General features: G+C 38.7%; 1 protein-coding gene across 3 annotated transcripts in view; it reads left to right on the top strand.

Annotated features, from left to right (window-relative positions):
• The window catches only part of LOC107705735 (voltage-dependent L-type calcium channel subunit beta-4-like), a 32,264-nt gene extending 11,063 nt beyond the window's left edge, over positions 1–21,201 (top strand). The window contains exons 3-14 of one of the 3 annotated variants that reach the window (XM_016509181.1): positions 8,798–8,917; positions 9,203–9,325; positions 9,457–9,575; positions 11,034–11,107; positions 11,426–11,445; positions 12,657–12,737; positions 12,814–12,872; positions 13,109–13,209; positions 13,546–13,697; positions 14,401–14,496; positions 15,669–15,836; positions 19,025–21,201. In XM_016509181.1, the coding sequence (XP_016364667.1) occupies positions 8,798–8,917; positions 9,203–9,325; positions 9,457–9,575; positions 11,034–11,107; positions 11,426–11,445; positions 12,657–12,737; positions 12,814–12,872; positions 13,109–13,209; positions 13,546–13,697; positions 14,401–14,496; positions 15,669–15,836; positions 19,025–19,411 (1,500 nt within the window). In that variant the 3' untranslated portion in view covers positions 19,412–21,201. Of the gene's footprint in view, positions 1–8,797; positions 8,918–9,202; positions 9,326–9,456; positions 9,576–11,033; positions 11,114–11,425; positions 11,446–12,656; positions 12,738–12,813; positions 12,873–13,108; positions 13,210–13,545; positions 13,698–14,400; positions 14,497–15,668; positions 15,837–16,857; positions 16,888–19,024 lie in introns of those variants that run through there. The other 2 variants (XM_016509180.1, XM_016509182.1) reach the window with 2 other exon arrangements.
• Positions 21,202–21,946: the final 745 nt, after the last annotated feature.

Raw genomic sequence — 21,946 nt, 5'->3', positions numbered from 1 at the left:
TATTATATTATATTATATTATATTATATTATATTATTATATTATAAAGATTTAAGGGCCATTCACACCATGGCCAATAACTATAACTACAAACTTTTAATAGTCTTTCTAATTGTATGTGAATAGTGAAGTCCAAATGACAGCTATAATGATAATGACACAAAGGAACAATACATTTGGAAGGAATCACTTTCAAAACAATTTTTTTTCCAGCTGATTAATTTGAAAAAACACTGACAGCCAATCAGAATCCACCGACTTTAAAGAGCTCATGCATTTAAAGCAACAGACAACAAAACTGCAGAGTGTGTTAATATTGTCTGTTAGTGGACGCTAATATAGTCATTTTTCTTGGTATGAATCTTGAATATATCTTGAAATTTTTTTTTTTAGCCATAAATCTAACAACAAGCAGTGAAGTGTGTTGTTTAAACCCATTTTAACATATGAACCAAGTGAGACACTAGATGGCCCTTAGTTGGAAAATATTACTCAGCTACATTTGTATTTGAGATACAGTTGTTGTTTGGGTTGCATGTGAGCATCTCAAGAGACGTGTCTTTTTTCATGGGACTTTTGTTCACGCTGGTCTGTCTCTCTTCCCATATCTCTCTCTCTCTCTCTCTTTTTCCCCTGTGTCTTCCTCTCCTCCCTCCCATGTGTACTGCTCGCTTTGTTTGAGGCTGTTATTTGGAGCTGACAGAATTAGGGCTGAGTTTCAAATATAGGAGGAAGCATCGCCATGGCCTCACCGACCAGAAGAACGTCTCCCACCAGCCCAGAACTTCCATTCATTCTCTCCTCTGTTTTTTCTTCAACTACATCGATTTCAGCGACCACCTTCATCATTCCACCCACGGCAATGTGGTTTTACTCACAGAGGCATTTGCTTATCTTTACACTATTATGCCTCGTGACCCTCGTCTATGTCTTATTATTCCCTTTTATTTCCGCCTGCCTCACAACAAGGTGGTATTGTTTAATAACCTCAGGCGTATCTTGATGTTAAAATTATGAATGTGTCTGATGGATAAATGATATCCATGATGCAGTGAAGAACGAATCTATGAAGATTACGCACGGAGAGGGAGATGATCTATGAGCTGTTAGGGGAAAGGAGAAGGGTTCAAATCCATTTTAACATATGAACCAAGTGAGACATTTAGATGGAAAATATTACTCATCTTAATTTGTATTTAAGATACAGTTGTTGTTTGGGTTGTATGTGAGCGTCTCAAGAGACTTGTCCTTTTTTCATGGGACTTTTGTGCACGTTGGTCTGTCTCTCTTTCCATACCTGTCTCTCTCTCTCTCTCTTTTTCCCTGTGTCTTCCTCTCCTCCCTCCCATGTGTACCACTCGCTTTGTTTGAGGCTGTTATTTGGAGCTGACAGAATCAGGGCTGAGTTTCAAATATTGGAGGAAGCATCGCCATGGCCTCACCAACCAGAAGAACGTCTCTCACCAGCCCAGAACTTCCATTCATTTCCTCCTCTATTTTTTTTACAGCTACATCGATTTCAGCGACCACCTTCATCATTCCACCCACGGCAATGTAATTTTACGCACTGAGGCATTTGCTTATCTTTACACTATTATGCCTTGTCTATGTCTTATTATTTCCGCCTGCCTCACAACGAGGTGGTGTTGTTTGATAACCTTGGGCGTATCTTGATGTTAAAATATGAAGGTGTCTGATGGATAAATGATATCCATGGTGCAGTGAATCTATGAAGATTACGCACAGAGAGGGAGATGATCTATGTGCTGTAAGGGGAAAGGAGAAGCCGTGGGGTGGGGGGGAGGATTGTGTGCTATATTTGGTGTTGCAGTGAAAGCGAGAGTGGGTGTGAACCAACTTCATCTGCCATCAGAGACTCGCTAAGAAAGGGGGTGAGGGGTAAACATCTGCACACAGCTGTGTTGGGGCTTTGGACACAGTCGGAAAAAGAGGGTGTGGATGTGGGCTTTTGTTAGGAAGCAAATCAAATTCCATCCTTTTCCAAAACGATGGTGATGTCATAATGGTAGCAGACGAGTATGATGATGATTCAACAACGAGAAGTTATTGAATCTATGCATCAGAGAAATAAGCGAGCAGCCATCCTTAGAATATTGTGTTTGAACTTGCATTTTTTGTCATTTCCATTTCTATGGCATCGCTGTTGAAGAGTAATTAGCTGGTGAAGTGGATTTACACATTGCTAGGGATATAACGATCCACTTCACTCGCGTTGCGATATGATCCACAATACTGATTTCCTCACTTTTTTTTTTTTTAACAAAATGAGATTTAAGACAAATTAGTGACGTGACATGTGACCAAGGTGACCCATACTCGGAATTAGTGCTCTGCATTTATCCCATCCAAAGTGCACACACACAGCTGTGAACACACACCCGGAGCAGTGGGCAGCCATTTTTTTGCTGCGGCGCCCGGGGAGCAGTTGGGGGTTCGGTGCCAGTTGGGGGTTCAAGGGCACCTCAGTCGTGGTATTGAAGGTGGGAGAGAGCGCTGTACATTCACTCCCCCCACCTACAATCCCTGCCGGTATGAGACTCGAACCCACAACCTTTGGGTTACGGGTCCGACTCTCTAACCATTAGGCCACGACTTCCCCCACTTTCATTATAATGTGAAATTGAAATATGTCAAATAACAAAACTAAATTGAAATTTTACAACAAATCTCAAATCAAATAAATAAATAATACAAATAAAAGAAATCTCTTAACCTATAAGGAAAATACAAACTTTGGCTTTGCCTGTGGTCTTTTCATTTAAAATTAGAGGCAACCACTGCATATTAATCACGATCCAAAAAAAGAGGCTGCATACAATGAGCAGTTTTTGATTTAAATTAGATTTTATAATTTCGAAATTTGAAGCAAAAACAGAATGATCTGACTTTAGCTTTGTGAAACTATACTACGTAAAACATCTGAATGAAAGAGAAGCAGCAGATGGGCTGAATGAGATGGAAATTCAAATTTTTTCCATTTTGCAACGCCTCCAGGCAGCTCATCCAAGATCTAAATGAATGGGGGAGTCCTGAAATCTCAAAAACTTCTCTCTGAACACGCATTTAAATTACATATTTCAAATCAGCAACAAAATCTGAAGTGACCTGTCCCATTACTTTTGTTGCTTAAGCTCTAATTACGTTTAACAACATGTTTTTTGCAGTTTGCTCCAGCTATTGCATGTGTGCAAAGATTGGCAATTATTTCACGAAACCAACCTCCTTTACGGCTGTTTCAATGATAACCAGAGGACGCTGTTACAAACACTGGAAGAACAGTAGCTGCGTCCCAAATGACACACTATACACTATGCAATATATAGGTTATGTCATTCATAATCGGAGTCTGATTGCCCCTCCCCCTTCGATACGTAATTAAAGCTGTGACAGTTAAGTGCATGAAGTGTCCAACATTCCACACTTCGTTTTTTTTTCAGTTATTTAAGTGCATGATCCGTGTATTTAAAGTGCACTTTTTCTTTTTGGAATTTTCTTTGTGAATGCACTCCTCGCACTATTTATACTACTAAATGTCATAGAATAGTGCATAAATGCGCAATTTGGGATGCACCTAGAGACAGAACCGGAGCAAAGACCGGAGGACGACACTGGAAGGACTCGATATGTGATGGGCTGTGATGTGGATGTTCTTTGCATTATGACTGATAATAAATAGTTCTTGTCACGTCGTGCAAAATATTTAATAAAACTGCTGAGCACTTTTTTCTGCTTATTTTGTAGCTTACATAACCAATGTAAATACATTTATTATTGCATTTATTATTAAATGTATTAATTGTTATTTTAAGCGAAGACCATTACTTTATGAGTCACCATATTAAATGTTACATGCAGTTAGAACACATCACAACAAGGCAACATTTTGTGCATACCTTTAAATGAATGTCATGTTTTACAAATATTGAGTTTCTTACACTTCACCGGTGAATGCAATCTGGTATTTCTCCTATCAAAATCAGTGCAGGCACACAGTAGTCGCCAAACAGGGACTGTCGTAAAGAACAAGCAAATCTGTACAGAGCCCCTCCTTCAAAGAACCACCAGTCTGTAAAGACTGACGATTGGCTATTTTGACTGGAAGGCGGGAAGGCCATATTGAGCGTTGCACTTTTCCCCATTCATAGTAATACGAGTGGACCATCTTTGTATATCTATAATCTTTGGCTGCGCTTATGAACACTTATACTTTAATATGCATTATACCATGGTCTGTCTGAATACTCTATTCTGATTGGCTGGCAGGTATGCATTAAAATCGTTTAATGCACAGCTAGCTGTGCATTATCTCTTACTTATACAGAGGCAAGATGAAAAGAAAATAGCATCTAAATTTTTCTGAAGAGTCAGTTCCCCTCAGAGATACATATAAACTCCCACCCCCAACTGTATCGCGATTCATTTAACATCTCAACCGACTTGAATCGTCACATATTTATATAGATTTTCAACCGGCTTGAGGTGCATCGATACATCCATACTTATTGTAGAGTTAACGAAAGTTATCATGAGCACTGTAATGTTTGAAGCGTATGTCATAACAAATGTCAGTAGACCGGGAAGATTTTAAAACCAACGGATCTTTCATTAATTCGTAAGATCTTACCTTCATGCTGTAGGAAATACAAAACCGGAAGACAGAAGACAACAAATGCAGCGATGAAAAGGGGCGGAGCTACATAAGGTCTATATTGCAAAGAATTATTGCTCTTTATTATTTGAACAAACCCCTAACACTAATAAGCAACCACATAAGTCACTCTTAACACCCAGGCAAACAGTGTGCTAAACACTTAGAACACTCAGCAACCAGTTAACAGTGTGCTACAGTCGTGTATGCTGTGTTCTGATTAGCTAACTTTCTATCCTAAGTATTCAAAATTAGAATTAGTGTGTCCCAATCGTATTATGTTGAAATGAGTATCCCAAAGGTACCTGGATGGTCTACATATCAGTGTGCTAAAAGAACACTCAGGACACTGTAACAAACACATAGCAATGTGCTAAAATAATCCGCACATTCTAGCAACCACATAGCAATGTGCTGAACAAAAACAAAGAATATCTCTTTGGATTTGAGACTTTAGTCTTTGCAACTTTACAGATCTTCTTTATGCACCAAGAGCTTGTAACACTCCAAAGAGAAAGGAAAAATTTAAATCGCATCATATGACCCCTTTAATCTCAGAACTGAATACACACTACAGATTGAAATGTACAAACACGTGGCATATTTTCTTTGTTTTGCTTTTCTGTGAGCTAGCCAATATATCTCCATTAAATCAATATCTTTCACCAATAAGAGAATAGCATAGTGGTTCTCGAAATGCTCAATTATGTTTTTGTTATGAGGAAGATTAATTATGTTGGAGGAATGCTATACAGAAACAGTGGCGATGACACGCCGCTCACAATGAAAGAGCTGATTCTGCAAAAACAAGCCTTCTGTTCAGAGCCGGAGAGAGTTAAATATGCTAGAGTCTGCACTTTCTCGCCTTTTTTCTTCTTTCATCGGCTGTCGTGAATACAGTCGATAAGGGTGTGAGTGTGTGTGTGTGTGTGTGTGTGTGTGTGCTTTACCTCATACCTCGTCAATATAGTATTGTTCAAACAAAATGTTAGAACACTGTGTAGATGGCACTGATTTTCACTGGCATGCTTTATGGAGGAGTGCATTTTTGGAGATTTCCACTCAGCTAAATATTACAAATAGATAAAGTGTATATATATATGATTAAACAACGTGACCAATGGATAGTGCACATTTTCTTTTTTATTTTAAATATTTTACATATGCATTCATATATTCATTTCAGAAATTGTATAAACCTTTATCTTTTTTGCTATTATTAAATTTTATTATGTACAGTAGGGTCAGAAAGTCTGAAACCACTAATGTAAACGTTTCTGTTTGGCTTTTTCTTATTTCATTTTATTTACAAATTGTATATTGTCACTCTATAATGATCAAAAGAGCATTTTACAGTACTTCAATGGAGGCAAGAACACCTGACCTGACAAAGGAGCCACATGGTCAATATTACAAATTTACTTATTTAATTAGTAATATAAAAAATAATATAAATAGAATATAATTCTAGAATATGCAGCATATAATTACAGGTATCTTATTATAATCTGTAATATTATATCTTATATGATTCTTATTCATGGCATAGTGGTGAATACAGCTGAAAAAGTTGTTGGTGGTGGTGGTGATGCTAGTACAGTGTTTTCTTAAGCTTCCTTATTTCCGTCCACAGTGAGATTCAGTCATTTTTCTCCCAAAGCATTCTGCATGCTGCAGCTTGGCTAGTCCCGAGGTGCTCATTTTCATCCCTTCCTCCATTTTTCCTTCTTCTAACAGCTTGTACTACCCGCTTGCAGAGTTCCACACACTCTCTCTCTCTTTCTCCGTCTCTCTTGCTCGCTCTCTCTGTTTCTCGTCTTCTCCCTCGCTGCTGTGAGGTTCTGAGGGCAGTCATGACTGCTCTGTTTTGGGTGCTGAATCTCGGTGTTGTTTTTGACTGGCATTGAGCGCCGGTTGATCGTTCTCGGACCAGGAACAATCTTCAGAGTGGCCCAGGAAAGGGCCACCAACCAAAGGACTATGCTTTGAGGGTACTGCGGTCACTCTTGAGCTCAGAGAGAATGAGATAGCGTTACAAACAACCCATTAACCATTCTCCTGAAGAAGGTAGGTGGAATTTACCTGGTTATGAATTTGCGGACAGTGAGTCTGAATTTCAGGGAGAGGTTGTTTTTATTGTTTTGTATGATTAATAGGTATTGTAAGGTTTGTGAGGGTGTTGGTCTGGATGCACAAATTTTAGAACTGGATTACACTTTGTTATCATCATTGTTAGGGAAAATGTTGGCATTGCTTTGAAATGCAAATTCCGCTGTTATTGGTATATTTGGGTGTTTTTTTTTTGTTTCATTATTTAGAGTCGAATCATTGTTCTGAGCGTTACATGACTGCCTCGGGCTCATCGCACTAGTGCTGTAGTAATCTGTCAGCTTACAGGCCGTACAGATGAAATCTGAGTGTTACGATCACTATGCCACAGATCACAGTTATATTTTATGAATTATCAACATTTGTAGTGTACAGGTTCCATTTTTACCCCTGTGGAATCTACGTTTCTTTGAATTGTTTGAAGCTGCCTCTGCCTGTCATTGGAAAAGCATTTGATGACTTACTGACCATAAGCATTTCAGCTCCAGTGTTGCTCCAGTCGTTGTACAGGAAAAAGAACAGTGTTTTAAGCTTTTTACACATCTCTAATGAGGAACATATACGGCAACAAGAGTTTTATCTACATTTAACATTTTTTCTCTCATTGTGCACTAAAATACAAATAGTCATTGACCCTTATGACTGGTTTTGTGGTCCAGGGTCACATACTGTATAATGCTGTAAATCACACAGTGTTTACATATAATAAATATACACTCACCAGCCACTTTATTAGGTATACCTTGATAGTACCGGGTTGGAACCCCTTTTGCCATCAGAACTGCCTTAATTCATGAACATTCAAACATGTCACATTCAGTCACTTAAATCAACTTTCTTCCCAATTCTGATGCTCGGTTTGACCTTCAGCAGATTGTCTTGATCAAATCGACATGCCTAAAGGCCAAAGTATACTTCGGTTTTTACGATGGTCCACGTATAGTGTGCATGATGCAAATTTTGTCACCAGAAGAGTACATGCGTACGCGCACCATCCGATTTTTGTAGAAGATGCACTGATACAAAATTTCTCAGCCGATACCGATAGCTGATTATTCAGAATGATATCTGCCGATACTGATAGTTTAGTTTTCTAACGGAAAAAAATCGCTCCCAACTAATGCTGTAAATATCAGCAACCTTAGTTTAAAAGAGTACAAAGACATTTTTATCGGTCATATCTTCTGGAGAAAAACAGAGCAGACACTGGACAAAGATGAAGCTTTCTAGAGCATATGTGTCGACCACCTGTGTTCGCGTACACCTCAAATGGACTATACTTTGAAAGGCTACGCGTACGATTGTGTGCATATGCTTGGCCTTAAGTGCATTGAAGTGCCGACATCAGATTGGCTGATTAGATTTTTAACAAGCAGTTGAAAAGATGTACCTAATAATGTGGCCGGTGTGTGTACATTTCAATAGAGTATCTACTGTACATTCATTTAGCAGACACTTTTTTAGCAGTATAGTGTTAATCTACAATTTAGTATCTGCTTTACAACTTGTTTATTTATAAAGGTTTATTTTAAAGGATTATTTATATGTTGTTGTGCACATAGATGGTTTTATTATGTGTGGACTGAGCTCTTAGGTTCTCATTAATTTACAAATAATTATAAGTACCACATAAACGAGCACTTATGCCAAAAATGTGCTTTACATATAAAGTAGAACGTGTCATACATATTGTTTAACTTCATGTTTAAGTGTTTCTAGAAACACAATAATTGCTTATCAGTTTGCTATTTACATGTCTGCATGTTTCTTGTGCCACTTCTTTATTGTAAACTTCTGCCCATTTTCTAGAATCCAAAAGAGTTTTGTTTAAATGGTTTATTATTTTATTTTTAATGAATTCTGTCTTCCTGTAGCTATGTTTTGTGGTGATTGATGAGTGTTATGTCTAGCTAAGCTATGTTTACACTTTGTTTACACTCCTCCACATGTTTACACATTTCCTGTGCTTTTTCATTTCTCCGTTATTGGCAAACGTTCTCGGCTTGCCTTGTTCCTGCAGGGTTCAGCCGATTCATACACGAGCAGACCTTCGGATTCCGACCTGTCAGCGGAGGAGGACCGCGAGGCGTATCGGCGTGAAGCCGAACGCCAGGCCCAGCTGCAGCTCGAGAGAGCCAAGGTTCCTCAAGCTCTTCTTTAATGAGCTTTTTCTATTTTTTTGCATAGTGGGCAACAACAAAGTGTCAGTCTGCATGTAGCTTTAGAAATGTGTTGGGACGGGATCATCCATACAAATGTGCTTAGAGTAAACATTTTATAAGCATTTAGATCAATATTGTAAACTTTAAGAGGATCATTTCATCGTTTCTTGATAGTTGCTTATGTTGAAGTACTCGTTGCTGCAGGCAAAAAATTATAATTGTAAAAATGCAAATGATGTTATTAACGTTGATTTCCCTGGCAGTCCAAACCTGTAGCGTTCGCAGTGAAGACGAATGTGAATTATTGCGGGGCTCTAGATGAGGACTGTCCTGTTCAGGGTGCTGCCATAAACTTTGAAGCCAAAGACTTTCTGCACATTAAAGAGGTGAGTTGCATGTACAATACATGCAGACAAATGTGTAAAAGGTTTTGCAGGTCAGTCCTTCTTGCTAACAGTGCCCATAATAATGCATCATAATAGTGCTGAGCATGTTTTTCCTTGTGTTTGTGTTGCAGAAGTACAATAATGACTGGTGGATTGGAAGGCTGGTGAAAGAGGGGGCAGACATCAGCTTCATTCCCAGCCCCCTCCGACTGGAGGCCATGAGACTGAAACAGGAGCAGAAACAACAGAGGTCTCTCTTTCTCAAGACTGTGAACAGTTGCATCTATTTCAGAAGTTTAATCCATGAAAACATTTGATTACATATGGACACGTTTGCAGGTCCATTAAATTATATTAACAGATAGAACTTTTGATTTTAGTAGTTTATTAGTAAATATTGCAGTTTACATTAACTAAGATTAATACATGCTTTAGAGGTATTGGTCATTGTTAATTCATGTTAACTAATTTTGTTAGCTACTGCTAAAAAAATAGTTCACCCAAAAATGGAAATTTGCTGAAAATTCAGGCCATCCCAGATGTAGATGAGTTTGTTTCTTCATCAGAATAGATTTGGAGAAATGTAGCATTACATCACTTGTTCACCAATGGATCCTCTGCAGTGAATGGGTGCCGTCAGAATGAGAGTCCAAACAGCTGATAAAAACATCACAATAATCCACAAGTAATCCACACCACTCCAGTCCATCAGTCCATCAGTTAATGTCATGTGAAGTGAAAAGCTGCATGTTTGTAACAAATCCATCATTAAGGTGTTTTGACTTTAAACCATTGCTTTTGGACAAAATATGGGTCCATAATCCATAATAACACTTCCTCCAGTGGAAAAAGTCCATCCTCTGTTGTCGTCTCACATCAAAACCCACAGGCATATTTGTTTAAAACTGTTTTGGGCTGTTTCCGCTTGTAACTGGTGCTTGATCTGTGCATATTTCTCGCCTGATTTAGACGAGACAACCTTTTCAGAAAACATTATTATGAATAGAGGGCTAATATTTTAGACGTAAAGGTTTGAAGTTAAAAACATCTTAATGATGGATTTGTTTCTTACAAACATGCAGTTTTTCGCTTCACAAGACATTAACTGATGGACTGGAGCGGTGTGGATTACTTGTGGATTATTGTGATGTTTTTATCAGCTGTTTGGACTCTCATTCTGACGGCACCCATTCACTGCAGAGGATCCATTGGTGAGCAAGTGATGCAATGCTACATTTTTCCAAATCTGTTCTGATGAAGAAACAAACTCGTATTTCATTTTTGGGAAACTATTCCTCAAATGGAACCTTGTTGTAAGGTGTTACCGAATTTATTTAATGTTTTTCTTAATCCTCTTATTATTTAAGCTATATCTTTTGTTGCACACATATCAAGTTGTCTCATATAAAATCTAACCACCTACCAAATCTGATGATTGAGTCCCTTTATCCTTATAGGAAAGCAAAGTGTCCAGTGGTTGCACATGTCAGAATTATACATGCAGTGGGTCGTGTATTGTTCCAGTACTGCTTTTTGCATACTATGCAGCTGGGAATTGAGATTGTCCAACTACAGATGCCAAAATATGTCTCAATGATAATATTTTAATGAAGCTGACAATTCTGGTAATGTCCAGAATAGCTTACCAGCTCTGTAAAGGCATTTGCTGTTGCTCTGTGATGGTGATAATGTTTGTCTTTCTCCGCAGGAAAAGCGGTAACTCCTCCTCAGGCCTGGGCGACATGGTATCAGGAGGTTGGAGATCCACGCCGCCATCTGCAGGTGAGAGTAAGTATGACAGGGCCTGGGTGCCATGCTGCTTTGCAGGGGGGGGGTGTGGCTGGGAATGCTGCCCCAAATGAGCAAAATATCAGTAGGGCTGAAGATCAGTGAGTTTATTCTTCCCTTGCTTTTGTTCTTATTCTTTGCTCCTCTTCTTAACGTAATGCATGTTCTGTCGCAGGTTAAGCTTCCACTGTCAAATACAATAGAATAACCCAGTAAAACACCAGTAAAAGTTCAGAATAGAGTAAATATTAGAAATGTTGCTTCTAAAATCTTCTGAATGCTGATTCTGATGTGTTCTCTTGTTTTCAAAAGCCAAACAGAAGCTAAAGCAGGTAGGTGTGTTGATATGGATTTGTGTTAGATATCTTATAACAATCTCTCCTTGAGATTGGTCAGATTTGAGAAAATAATTTATTGAGGTGCTTATAGCTTATAGCCTTTGGCATCTCTGCCCAAAAAAAGACACAAAACTGCTAAAAAAAAATACTACTGTGTTTGGGTTTGGTATGATTTTTTAAATGTTGTTTTATGTTATGTTTTATGCTCACCAAGGCTGCATTTTTTTAAATTAAAAATATAGTAAACAGTAATATTGTGAAATATTATTACAATTTTAAACTGTTTTCTATTTAAATATATATTTATAATTGCAATTTATTCCTGTGATGCAAAGCTGAATTTTCAGCATCATTACACCAGTCTTCAGTGTCACATGATCCTTCAGAAATCACTCTAATATGCTGATGTGATGATCAAGAAACATTTTCTTGAAAACTCTTGTGCTGCTTACATTTTTGTGGAAAATGTGATACATTTTTTTTAACTTTTGATCAATTTAATGCATCCTTGCTGTATAAAAGTACGTCTTCTTACTGGCCCCAAACCTTTGAACAGTATTGTATGCCAGAACAAGGCCTCTATTTATTTGAATGACTGTTAAGACTTTTTTAGAGTACCGTGCATAAAATATCCGTAAATTAGATGTCTTAAAGTCTGCATGAAATCATAATGTACACTATTTACTTTGTTAGCGCACATTGCTAGTCTTGAGGTGAACAATTAATCTGTGCAATTCAATCCACTGAAAAAAAATTGCCTTGCTAATCAAAATCTGAACATTTGCTTCCGCTCTGGAATGGCGTTCCTTCTCTGATGACGTCAGTTTAATGGCTTGGGTAGAATATCCTTAGACATGACACTCCAACCGTTAGGAAAGGATATGCGCTAAAATAAAACCCTGCCCTATATTCAATATTCCATTTCAGTTGGAAATATGTCACAATACTGAAGTAAAGTCAGCAGCAACTTCTGGTTCACGCAGACTTTAAGAAATCGCACTTGTTTCTGTGACAGCTCTAGATGCTGTAAACAATAAGACAATGTCTGGCAACGTCTGATGCATCTCAGAAAATATAGCAGTTTGTACCACGAATGTTGCCAGTCTGTGCTGATACATTACGGAAACCGTTCCTAATCCAGGTTTGTAGTTGTAGTTAATGCTGTAGTTCTATATAACATTGCCACTCTTGTCTTTCTCACTTAGACTGAACACATTCCTCCATATGATGTGGTGCCGTCCATGAGGCCTGTGGTTCTGGTTGGACCTTCACTGAAGGGCTACGAGGTGAGCACTAAACATTATACAGCCTTCTGAATTGGTCTTTTAAATTCGTTGTCTCATGTGTCGTGACTGTCAACAGGTGACAGATATGATGCAGAAAGCCCTGTTTGACTTTCTCAAACATCGCTTTGATGGACGGTGAGTTTTAAAAGACATCTTGGCACATTTTTGGTCTGTATACGACGTATAAGAATATTTTGTCAACTTTTACTCATTCTTACGTCTTTATGGTGACAGTATTTGTCAAGTTCATAAAAATAGTCTCTACAACTCATGTGATTGTACTTCATTTATTTGAAAGCCATACAATAGTTTTGAGCAAGGGATCTTTCTTTCACATCATTAAGTGCACTAATGTATTGTTATGCGGACAGGATTTCTATAACCAGAGTGACCGCTGACCTTTCTTTGGCTAAGAGATCGGTTCTCAACAAGAGACCCATCATGGAGAGGTCTAACACACGAACCAGTTTGGGTGAGAGCATCACAAACTAAAGATGTGCTATAATGTACACCCTTCAGTGCTCACCAATAAAGATGGCTCAAGGCCAGAACGTCATGTGCCCATGTGTTGATATTGCATACTCAATTGGTTTTATGCGATGTACCGATCACTGTTGTCGCAAATTCTGTAAAAAACTGTAAGAATGAAAACGGCATCTGGCAGATTAAGTTAAAAATTGTTCAAACTAGCAGACAAAATCTGTATCGTTGAGCTCTGTCGTTACATTAGAGCTTTTGAGCATTTTCTCCCTTTTTTGTTCTTGGGCTTAATGTTTTATGGGCGCTATTTGTCTGTTTGCCCACTCAGCGGAGGTACAGAGTGAGATCGAGAGAATATTTGAGCTGGCCAAAACCCTTCAGCTGGTGGTTCTAGATGCGGACACCATTAACCATCCAGCACAGCTAGCTAAAACCTCGTTAGCTCCTATTATTGTGTACGTCAAAGTCACCTCTCCAAAGGTAAGTCTGATGATCACATGTACACTGTTTAAAGGAATATGCTGAAAATATATTTTAAAAATAGCTTCCGCTCTGTCAACAGCAAAATACACTGAACACAATTATAAACTATATTAATAAATTATATAAATTTTTATAAAAAAAAAAAAAGTGTTTTTGCCCCCATTTTTCATGAGCTGAACTCAAAGATCTAAGACTTTTTCTATGTACACAAAAGGCCTATTTCTCTCAAATATTGTTCACAAATCTGTCTAAATCTGTGTTAGTGAGCACTTCTCCTTTGCCGAGATAATCCATCCACCTCACAGGTGTGGCATATCAAGATGCTGATTAGACAGCATGATTATTGCACAGGTGTGCCTTAGGCTCACATTTTAGAGTGGCCTTTTATTGTGGCCAGTCTAAGGCACACCTGTGCAATAATCATGTTGTCTAATCAGCATCTTGATATGCCTCACCTGTGAGGTGGATGGATTATCTTGGCAAAGGAGAAGTGCTCACTAACACAGATTTAGACAGATTTGTGAACAATATTTGAGAGAAATAGGCCTTTTGTGTACATAGAAAAAGTCTTAGATCTTTGAGTTCAGCTCATGAAAAATGGGGGCAAAAACAAAAGTGTTGCGTTTATAATTTTGTTCAGTGTAGATACTTCATTGTCAAAACTAACCCAGTTTCTTTGATTTCTCTTTGTTATTGGCAGGTCCTACAGAGATTGATAAAGTCGAGGGGTAAATCACAGAGCAAACACCTCAATGTTCAGATGATGGCAGCAGATAAACTGACTCAATGTCCTCCTGTAAGTTCTTGAAGTTTAACACAAACACACATGCATCATTTAGAGAGGTGTTTTACAACACTGTAGATTCAACATTACTGTTAGTATGGTAATGTTGTCAGGATCCATTTTTCATAGATAATAGTTTTGGATTTTTACAATATTTCCTTCCCCTACAAAAGAAGGAGATAGGCTGAAGTTTTTAGGGCTGGCAAAGTATTGCATTATATACCGAAAAAGGTAGCAAAAAATAATTTTCCACAAAATTATTGACTCCCCCTAATTTTGGTCCAAATCCTCATTTTGTTCTCTGGAACACAAAAGATATTTTGAGAAACCATAACGATTGCTCTTTTCCGTGCAATTACAAGAAATAGGGACTGGAGCTTTCAAGTTTTAAGGACACAAAAGCACCATAAAAGTATAAGCAATGTCTGATTCTTGAGTCTTTTTCAGGGGTGTTTGTAATGAATTGGTTCATTTCTGAATGTTCTTTCACGTAGCCTCACAAATAAGAGCTAGGGTGGATGTTACTATTTTCATAACTTTTGTTTCTCATGCAAAGCTATTGCATTGTTTCAGGACACTTGTTGACTTTTATGGTGCTTTTGCTTCCTTTTTGAAGCCTGAAAGTACCCATTCATTGCAATTGCATGGAAATTGGAGCTACACAAGGGTGCATAAATGACAACAGTATTTAATTGTTTTGATGAAATATTCAAAATCTATAACATAATTTAGCTGTTGTCCTCTATATAAATAAATATATATATATATATATAAATAGACCTGATTAGTTTTGCAAGGATTGCAAGTATGAGAACTGCAGGTTTTAAGGGCATTTCATTTAGGGCACATCTGTTTGACTAAATTGTCTTTTTATTGTGTGTTATTTGGAAATGAAGGTAAATTCTAGTCTCACATTGTTAGTGATCGGGTGTAATTTTAAATGTTTGTTCTTCATTCTCACTTGATTGACTGGCCTTGCTACAGTTCTAGTGCTGTAGATGCTTGCTTTTTCAAACCACATTCTGACAAAAATCATGTTGCATGTTGTTCCATAGAGCCATTATCCTACCTGTCGCTCAACGTCATCTCGCATCACCTGACCACCATCATAAGATATTTTATATAATATCTTCTAATTCCATCCCCCGCATGTCATCTTCTCCTCCACCCTGTCTCCCCATCAGGAGATGTTTGATGTCATTTTGGATGAGAACCAGCTGGAGGATGCCTGTGAGCACCTCGCTGAATATCTGGAGGTCTACTGGCGTGCCACTCATCTGCCCGGCACCACCCCTCTCAACCAATTGGAGCAAAATCTGATGACCCCACCCTCAGCAATCTCCAGTCTACAGGTAAGGTGGCTTTGTGTGAATGGGCGGAAACATTTAAAGAGTTTCAATATGTGACCCTGGACCACAAAACCAGTGTCAAATACCCCAGCGACTTAAGACTGCTTTTGTGGTTCAGGGTCACATATAAAGATATGTAGGAGAGCTATATGTTAATTTTCATGTGCCTTTGACTCTCAGGATAATCAAAGTAAGTTTACACAAAGGGATTGCAAAACTAGTGTAATGGCACATCTTTAAGAAAACTTAACACATTAAATCACAATATTCACAATACCCAGCAAATATATGATAAATATTCAGTGTATTGGCTTTATTATTTAAAAATGCAATGACTACATTTTTAAAAAGGAACAAGTTAGTTAGACTAGAGGCCACCAGACTTAGTATGTGTCCTCATCGATCAGCCAGGAAAGAGTCCAGAGACTGTGCTAAACATAATCATCTAGAATATAGATGGTATTTGTATCAGGTTTGAGAAACATATCTTATATTTGTGATGTATAAATCCTTGTATGTATCCACCTTATTTAAGATCCTATCTAATTTATACAGCTGACCTCGAAAGTCAGAAAGTTGCAATTTCACAGAAAATGGTTTCAGGTCACAACTGATTTTCACTGGTATATGGGACACAGTTTGTAAGATAGACAGGCACTGTGGAACTTATTTGTAAATTAAAAAATGCAAAATAAAGGTATTGGCACTAGAGTTCTCAGACTTTTGGAACCCCCTGTATATTTAAAACGTGTGACTCCATTATACTCTTCTGCGTTAAGTAATAACTGGTCAATCCTATATTGCGTTTAACAAAACAGATGTGTAATTTTAAAACTGATAATAATTGTTCTTTTTGACAACAGGAAAGTGGTCATTAAATGTTTGTCTGTTCTGTCCTTTCCTCTACTCCATATTTTCACTCTGTCTTTTAGTTGTCTTGGGTCCACAGATGCTTGTAATACTGATATGTTGCAAGTCTCAATCTGTCTGTTCTGTGTCTCATTCATGCCTGACATCTTTGCAGTTCTCTGAAACACAGGAATTAATTGAATGAACGCTTACAAACCTGCGGTGAGTAGGTGGGATGGTCAGTCTACCTTTCCCCACCCTGATACTTCTTTACATCCTCCAATTCCTTCAACACCTCCAAATGGAAATGGCCATCTGGTATCCCCCACTGGAAAAAAAATCATATATCCAAATATATGATTTTGTTATGCTGTTGTTGGTGAGGCATGTAGCTCATTCATAGTTTTTATGTGGCAACAGCATTAGCCCAGTGGGAGTAATACAAAAGCTTTGTTTAAAATTATACAGGCCTTAAAATTACTTTTAATGTTAAGAAAACTCCTCCAAAAGCACATTCAAATGTCCTTTTCAGTATATAGTCAGTGTGTCTTACGGTGATGATACACGGGGCAACTTTTTGGGCAATGTTGCCATCAACGGGCAACCAGGTGAGACACAGGGCACACGACCCATTTAAAGTACCCAGATAGAAATTTGTTGCCCATTCTCAATGGGAAAGTGCCCAAGCTACATCACTCAGCAACACTGCTCAAAAAGTTGCCCCGTGTATCATCACCTTTAAGGTGTAGGCAATGTTTCTGAAGGTGTAGGCGGCATTTCTAGCAGTGTAGGTATTACATCTTTAAGATGTAGGTAGCATTTGTAAAGATGTAGGCAGCATGTCTTTAAAGGGATAGTTCACCCCCCAAAAAATTTACCCCATGATTTACTCACCCTCAAGCCATCCTAGGTGTATATGACTTTCTTCTTTCAGACGAATCCAATCAGAGTTATATTTAAAAAACACCCTGGCTCTTCCAAGCTTTATAATGGCAGTGAATGGGTGTTATTTTTCAATAGTCCAATGAAGCGCATCCACCCATCATAAAAAGTGTCCCACACGGCTCCGGAGGTTAGGGTTAGGGTTACCTAACCATTTGTAAGGGTGTAGGCGGCACATCTCAAGGTGTAGGACAGGGATCTCCAACCCTGCTCCTGGAGAGCTACCATCCAGCAGACTTCAGTACCAGCCCTGTTCAGCACACCTGCCTATAATTATCAAGTAACCCTGAACAACTTAATTAGCTGGTTCAGGTGTGTTTGATTGGGGTTGGAGCTGAAATTAGCAAGACGGTAGCTCTCTAGGAGCAGGGTTGGAGACCCCTGGTGTAGGCAACATTTCTAAAAGTTGAGGCTGAATTTCTAAAGGTGTAGGCAGCATTCCTATGGGTTGGAGGTTAGAAATTAATTGGGTTAAATTCAGGGCAATAGCCACATGCTTTCTGGCACTTCCATTTCACTCCTTTTTGAAACTTTTTCTGTCAAATGATGTAAACCTCAATATGGCAGTGCAAACTTTCCATTTGACAAGGCCTACTTTTTCTATGATTTCTATCGTGTTATGCACTTACCCCTCTACACTTTTCGCTTAATTTGCTGGTATTAGAGCGAGCTGCACACACAGTCATCTCAGACTGCTCTGTTTATGCACCTTGCTGATTGATATTAACACCGTAGAACCTTCATAAGTTGAGTTCACAAAGCAGATACAGCTGCCTGTTTTCCTGTGTTATAAAGAAATGCGTTGATTTTATGACTTTGGAAAAGAGGCTGTATCTGACCACACAGACTGATGCTTTGTGAATGTGACAACCCTTCTAACTTCCCTTTGAATGCAACCTCCTTGTTTCTGAAACTAACCTGAATCTTTTTGCTCCAGAGGAAAATGCGTAGCAATCTATAATGCACAGCAGTTTGATCTTAGACCTAGAACCCAAAGGCTTTGTTCAGACAGGCAGCAAAAATTAGATTCTTGCCACATGTGGCTCAAATCCATTCAGTCTGGACAGCATAAGCACTTCTGACAACCCCAATCCAAAACACATTCATCGATTATGACAGCTTGGACAGTCAGTCTTTAAGATCGGATTAAAAAAACAAATCCGATTTGTGTGCAGTATGAACAAAGCCATAGTAACCAGTCACTTTAAATTTCCTCATTGGTGAAACTTGACTCCTAAAACTTCTCTCCACCTCTCTGCACATTACGTGTTTTATATTTGTGTGTTTTTTGTCTTTACGGGATCTTCTAAATGAGTCATTTTTCTTTGGAGTGAAACAGAAAGAGGAAACGTGTGACCTCAGAATGGTTCAGAGTTGTCATCTTTCTCTTTCTGTCTCAGAACCAGCAGCTGTCGCCTGCCGGGGGTGGAGGGGGAGTGGAGGAGGAGGAGCAGGGGGAGCAGGACAGCCTCATGCCTTCCGACGAGGCCAGTGACTCTCGCTCCCTCCGCCAAGGCGGCTCTAGCTCCCTGCACCCCCCGGAGGATGAGGAAGAGAAGGAGGAGGAAGATGAGGAGGAGGAGGAGGAAGATGATTACGAACCCCACCTCCACCCTCACCCGTACCGGGACGTGTACCCGCCCAACCGTAACCACCCTGGTGGCATCCACAGCGCTAACGGACTCGAGTCACAGGACCGACTCTTGCAGCAGCGAGACTCGCAGGACGGACACAACCAACGAAACAACCGCCAGCGCACGAGAGCCTGGCCAAGAGACAACTACTGAGCGCCTGTCTGGAGGAGAGGGTTGGGTCATGAATTGGGGTGAGGGGTGATGGGAATTGGTGAGGAACTGGAAAGGCACAGTGTGTGTGTGTGTGTTTGAGCGTGTTTGTGGATAAAGTTGCCCATGGTTGACGAAAAGATCCTGTTTGTTTTCGAAGCTCATGTGGTCGTTATTGTTTGAGGCATTGCACTACATTTGCTTTTAAAAGACAGGGCAGCTTTTCTCCTTTAAGATCACATGCATGTTCATATCGAAACAATATTTGAGCTTCCTCTGGAAACCCTAACCCCACATGAGTCAAAAATTACTTTATTATTTTGCGTATCATACGCTCTCCCTGAACCTAATGAGCACAGAAGGCATTATGGGAAAAGAAAAAGCACTTTTATAGCATGGGATGTGAGTCACAATGAAAGATATTGTAGCATTTTGTTGCATCTTACTTTAATGGCTTCTTTTTTGCTAGAGCTCTTGTAAATGTGAATATTACTCACTTTTTTTGGTTCAAGCCCTCAGTCATGGTGTTGCCTGGTTGGAGCCCATATGCACTTGTCTTATTATGAGTTGTTTATTGGTTCTCTGGACATCATTCAGGCAACTCACGTCATTTTCACGGTCACGTTCACAGATGTAGCACACATTGCCATTTGCAAAGCACCATGTAAATGCGGTATATGTAGGAAAGTGTTTGCACATGAGGTGAATTCCAACTCCAGAATGGAGAGCAGCAGTCGATCTTCCTGCATTTCTGTACTGCCTCATAAAGAAAGAACCTAATTAGGTCAGTGTCACTGAAAGTTTCTCTTTCTGGGAAATGAGAAGGACTGAAAACTGAAGTTATGTTATGTTTTCATATAGTAGATCAGTGCCCATATATTGGATTTTTATAGAAGTAGATGAAGCTCATCAGTTTTGATGTCCATTTTGTGATAGTCATGTTGTTCCTCTGTGACCTAAACGAGTAGAAAGTTGGGCTAGGTTCATATATTTTACACATTTGCAAGTAATTTATTGGTTGATCTTATCAGATACAGCATAAGGAGAAAGCCCACTAATAGAAAAATGAATGATGAGAAATCATAACACTCAAAATGGCGTCTGTAGGACAGGAAGTCCCGCCTTTCAAAAGAGCCAATCGCCTTAAGGCATCCTGGTCTGTTTTTGAACTTGCTTGCATATTAGCTAGACTAATCTGATTTATAAAGCTAAAGAAGCTACATTTAGATTTTTGTATCATTGTTTCTGGGTGATTTTAACATTTTTGAAAGGTTGGCAAACAGTTTTGGCAATCTCCATATTAAAGTAGAGAGGAGTTGTACTTGCATGACTGGAAACTAGCATTACCAAAATGGCCACTAAATAAACTGCCTCAGGAGGAATTTGTCTTTAACAAGAAGAATGTGGCTCTAACAAGTGAGTGATCTTCCTCCGTCCTCTGTTTCTCACACTCTTTCCTCTCCGAGGCTTTGGGCATCTAAGGGGGTGGTTACCGTGGCCTACTTTAAAACATAGCGTCACATCTTGCTTTGGCGACACGTTGACTGCTAGCTAGTTTAATGACCTTATTGGTGATTACATAAGCATATATCAGCCAGGTTGTGCTACGACTAAATCCTAGAAAGTTTGTCCCTTTTCTCATTACCTTGACTCTAGACTCGGATGTTACCTATAGCAGCTTAGGCTAAGGTTTATCCAGTGTAGGACCATTCAAACTGGCCTTAATACTTACCTGTATATCTTTACCACTGCATGTCTCAAATACAATTATTTAGGACTATTTGCACATTAGGGTTGGAACAGGAACTTTAGAAAACTTTAAGTATATTAGAGTAGAAAAATCTACTCAGTTTGTCTTTTTTTAAATTTAAAATCTGCAACGGAATATTATCAACGCATCTAAGAATAGCTAGTGTGTATATATATATCGAATGAAATTTCACCAGAAAATATAATTCTTTAGAGCATTACTTTACTTTGTATTTATGGATCTGTATGGTTTTTAAGAAATGTTGCAATGTTTACAAAGTCAAGATTGCTCTCACTCAGAGATCGTTGACATGAGACACACTGAAATATAAGTAACGTTAGTTGTTGTACGGTTATGTAAAGTCACATAAAGTTGCAGTACACTCTAATGTAGCGCTGTAGTTATTGATTTGGTTCTTTTGCAAGAAAATGTACAATTAAAACATCTTTAGTATTATTAATTGTTGTGATGGCCTCTAGATTTCAGTGCATATCCAAAAATCGCCATCCAGAAAGAGAAATCCTTATTTCTCTTAAGAACTACTCTTTCCAATTTAATGCAATGTTTATACATAGGACATGTATTTAAGTATGATTTCACGTAGACTACACAGTTCCTTCAAAACTTGCACAGAGACTTGAGTGAATGTATAGTTGCATGCCTTAACAACCTCTAGTCCTACGCACTAATGTATTGTCCTCCAGAGGGATGGTGCTAAATTGACTGTCCCTCAATTGATTGTGTTGTATTGATTGTACTGGATCTGAACACTCCCAGAATGCACTTTC

This window comes from Sinocyclocheilus rhinocerous, unplaced genomic scaffold (assembly GCF_001515625.1).
Source record: "Sinocyclocheilus rhinocerous isolate Xijiao unplaced genomic scaffold, SAMN03320098_v1.1 scaffold263, whole genome shotgun sequence".
In the NCBI taxonomy this organism is placed as follows: Eukaryota; Metazoa; Chordata; class Actinopteri; order Cypriniformes; family Cyprinidae; genus Sinocyclocheilus; species Sinocyclocheilus rhinocerous.
Note: the sequence above shows the minus strand (reverse complement) of the source record. Positions and strands in the feature narration are given on the sequence as shown.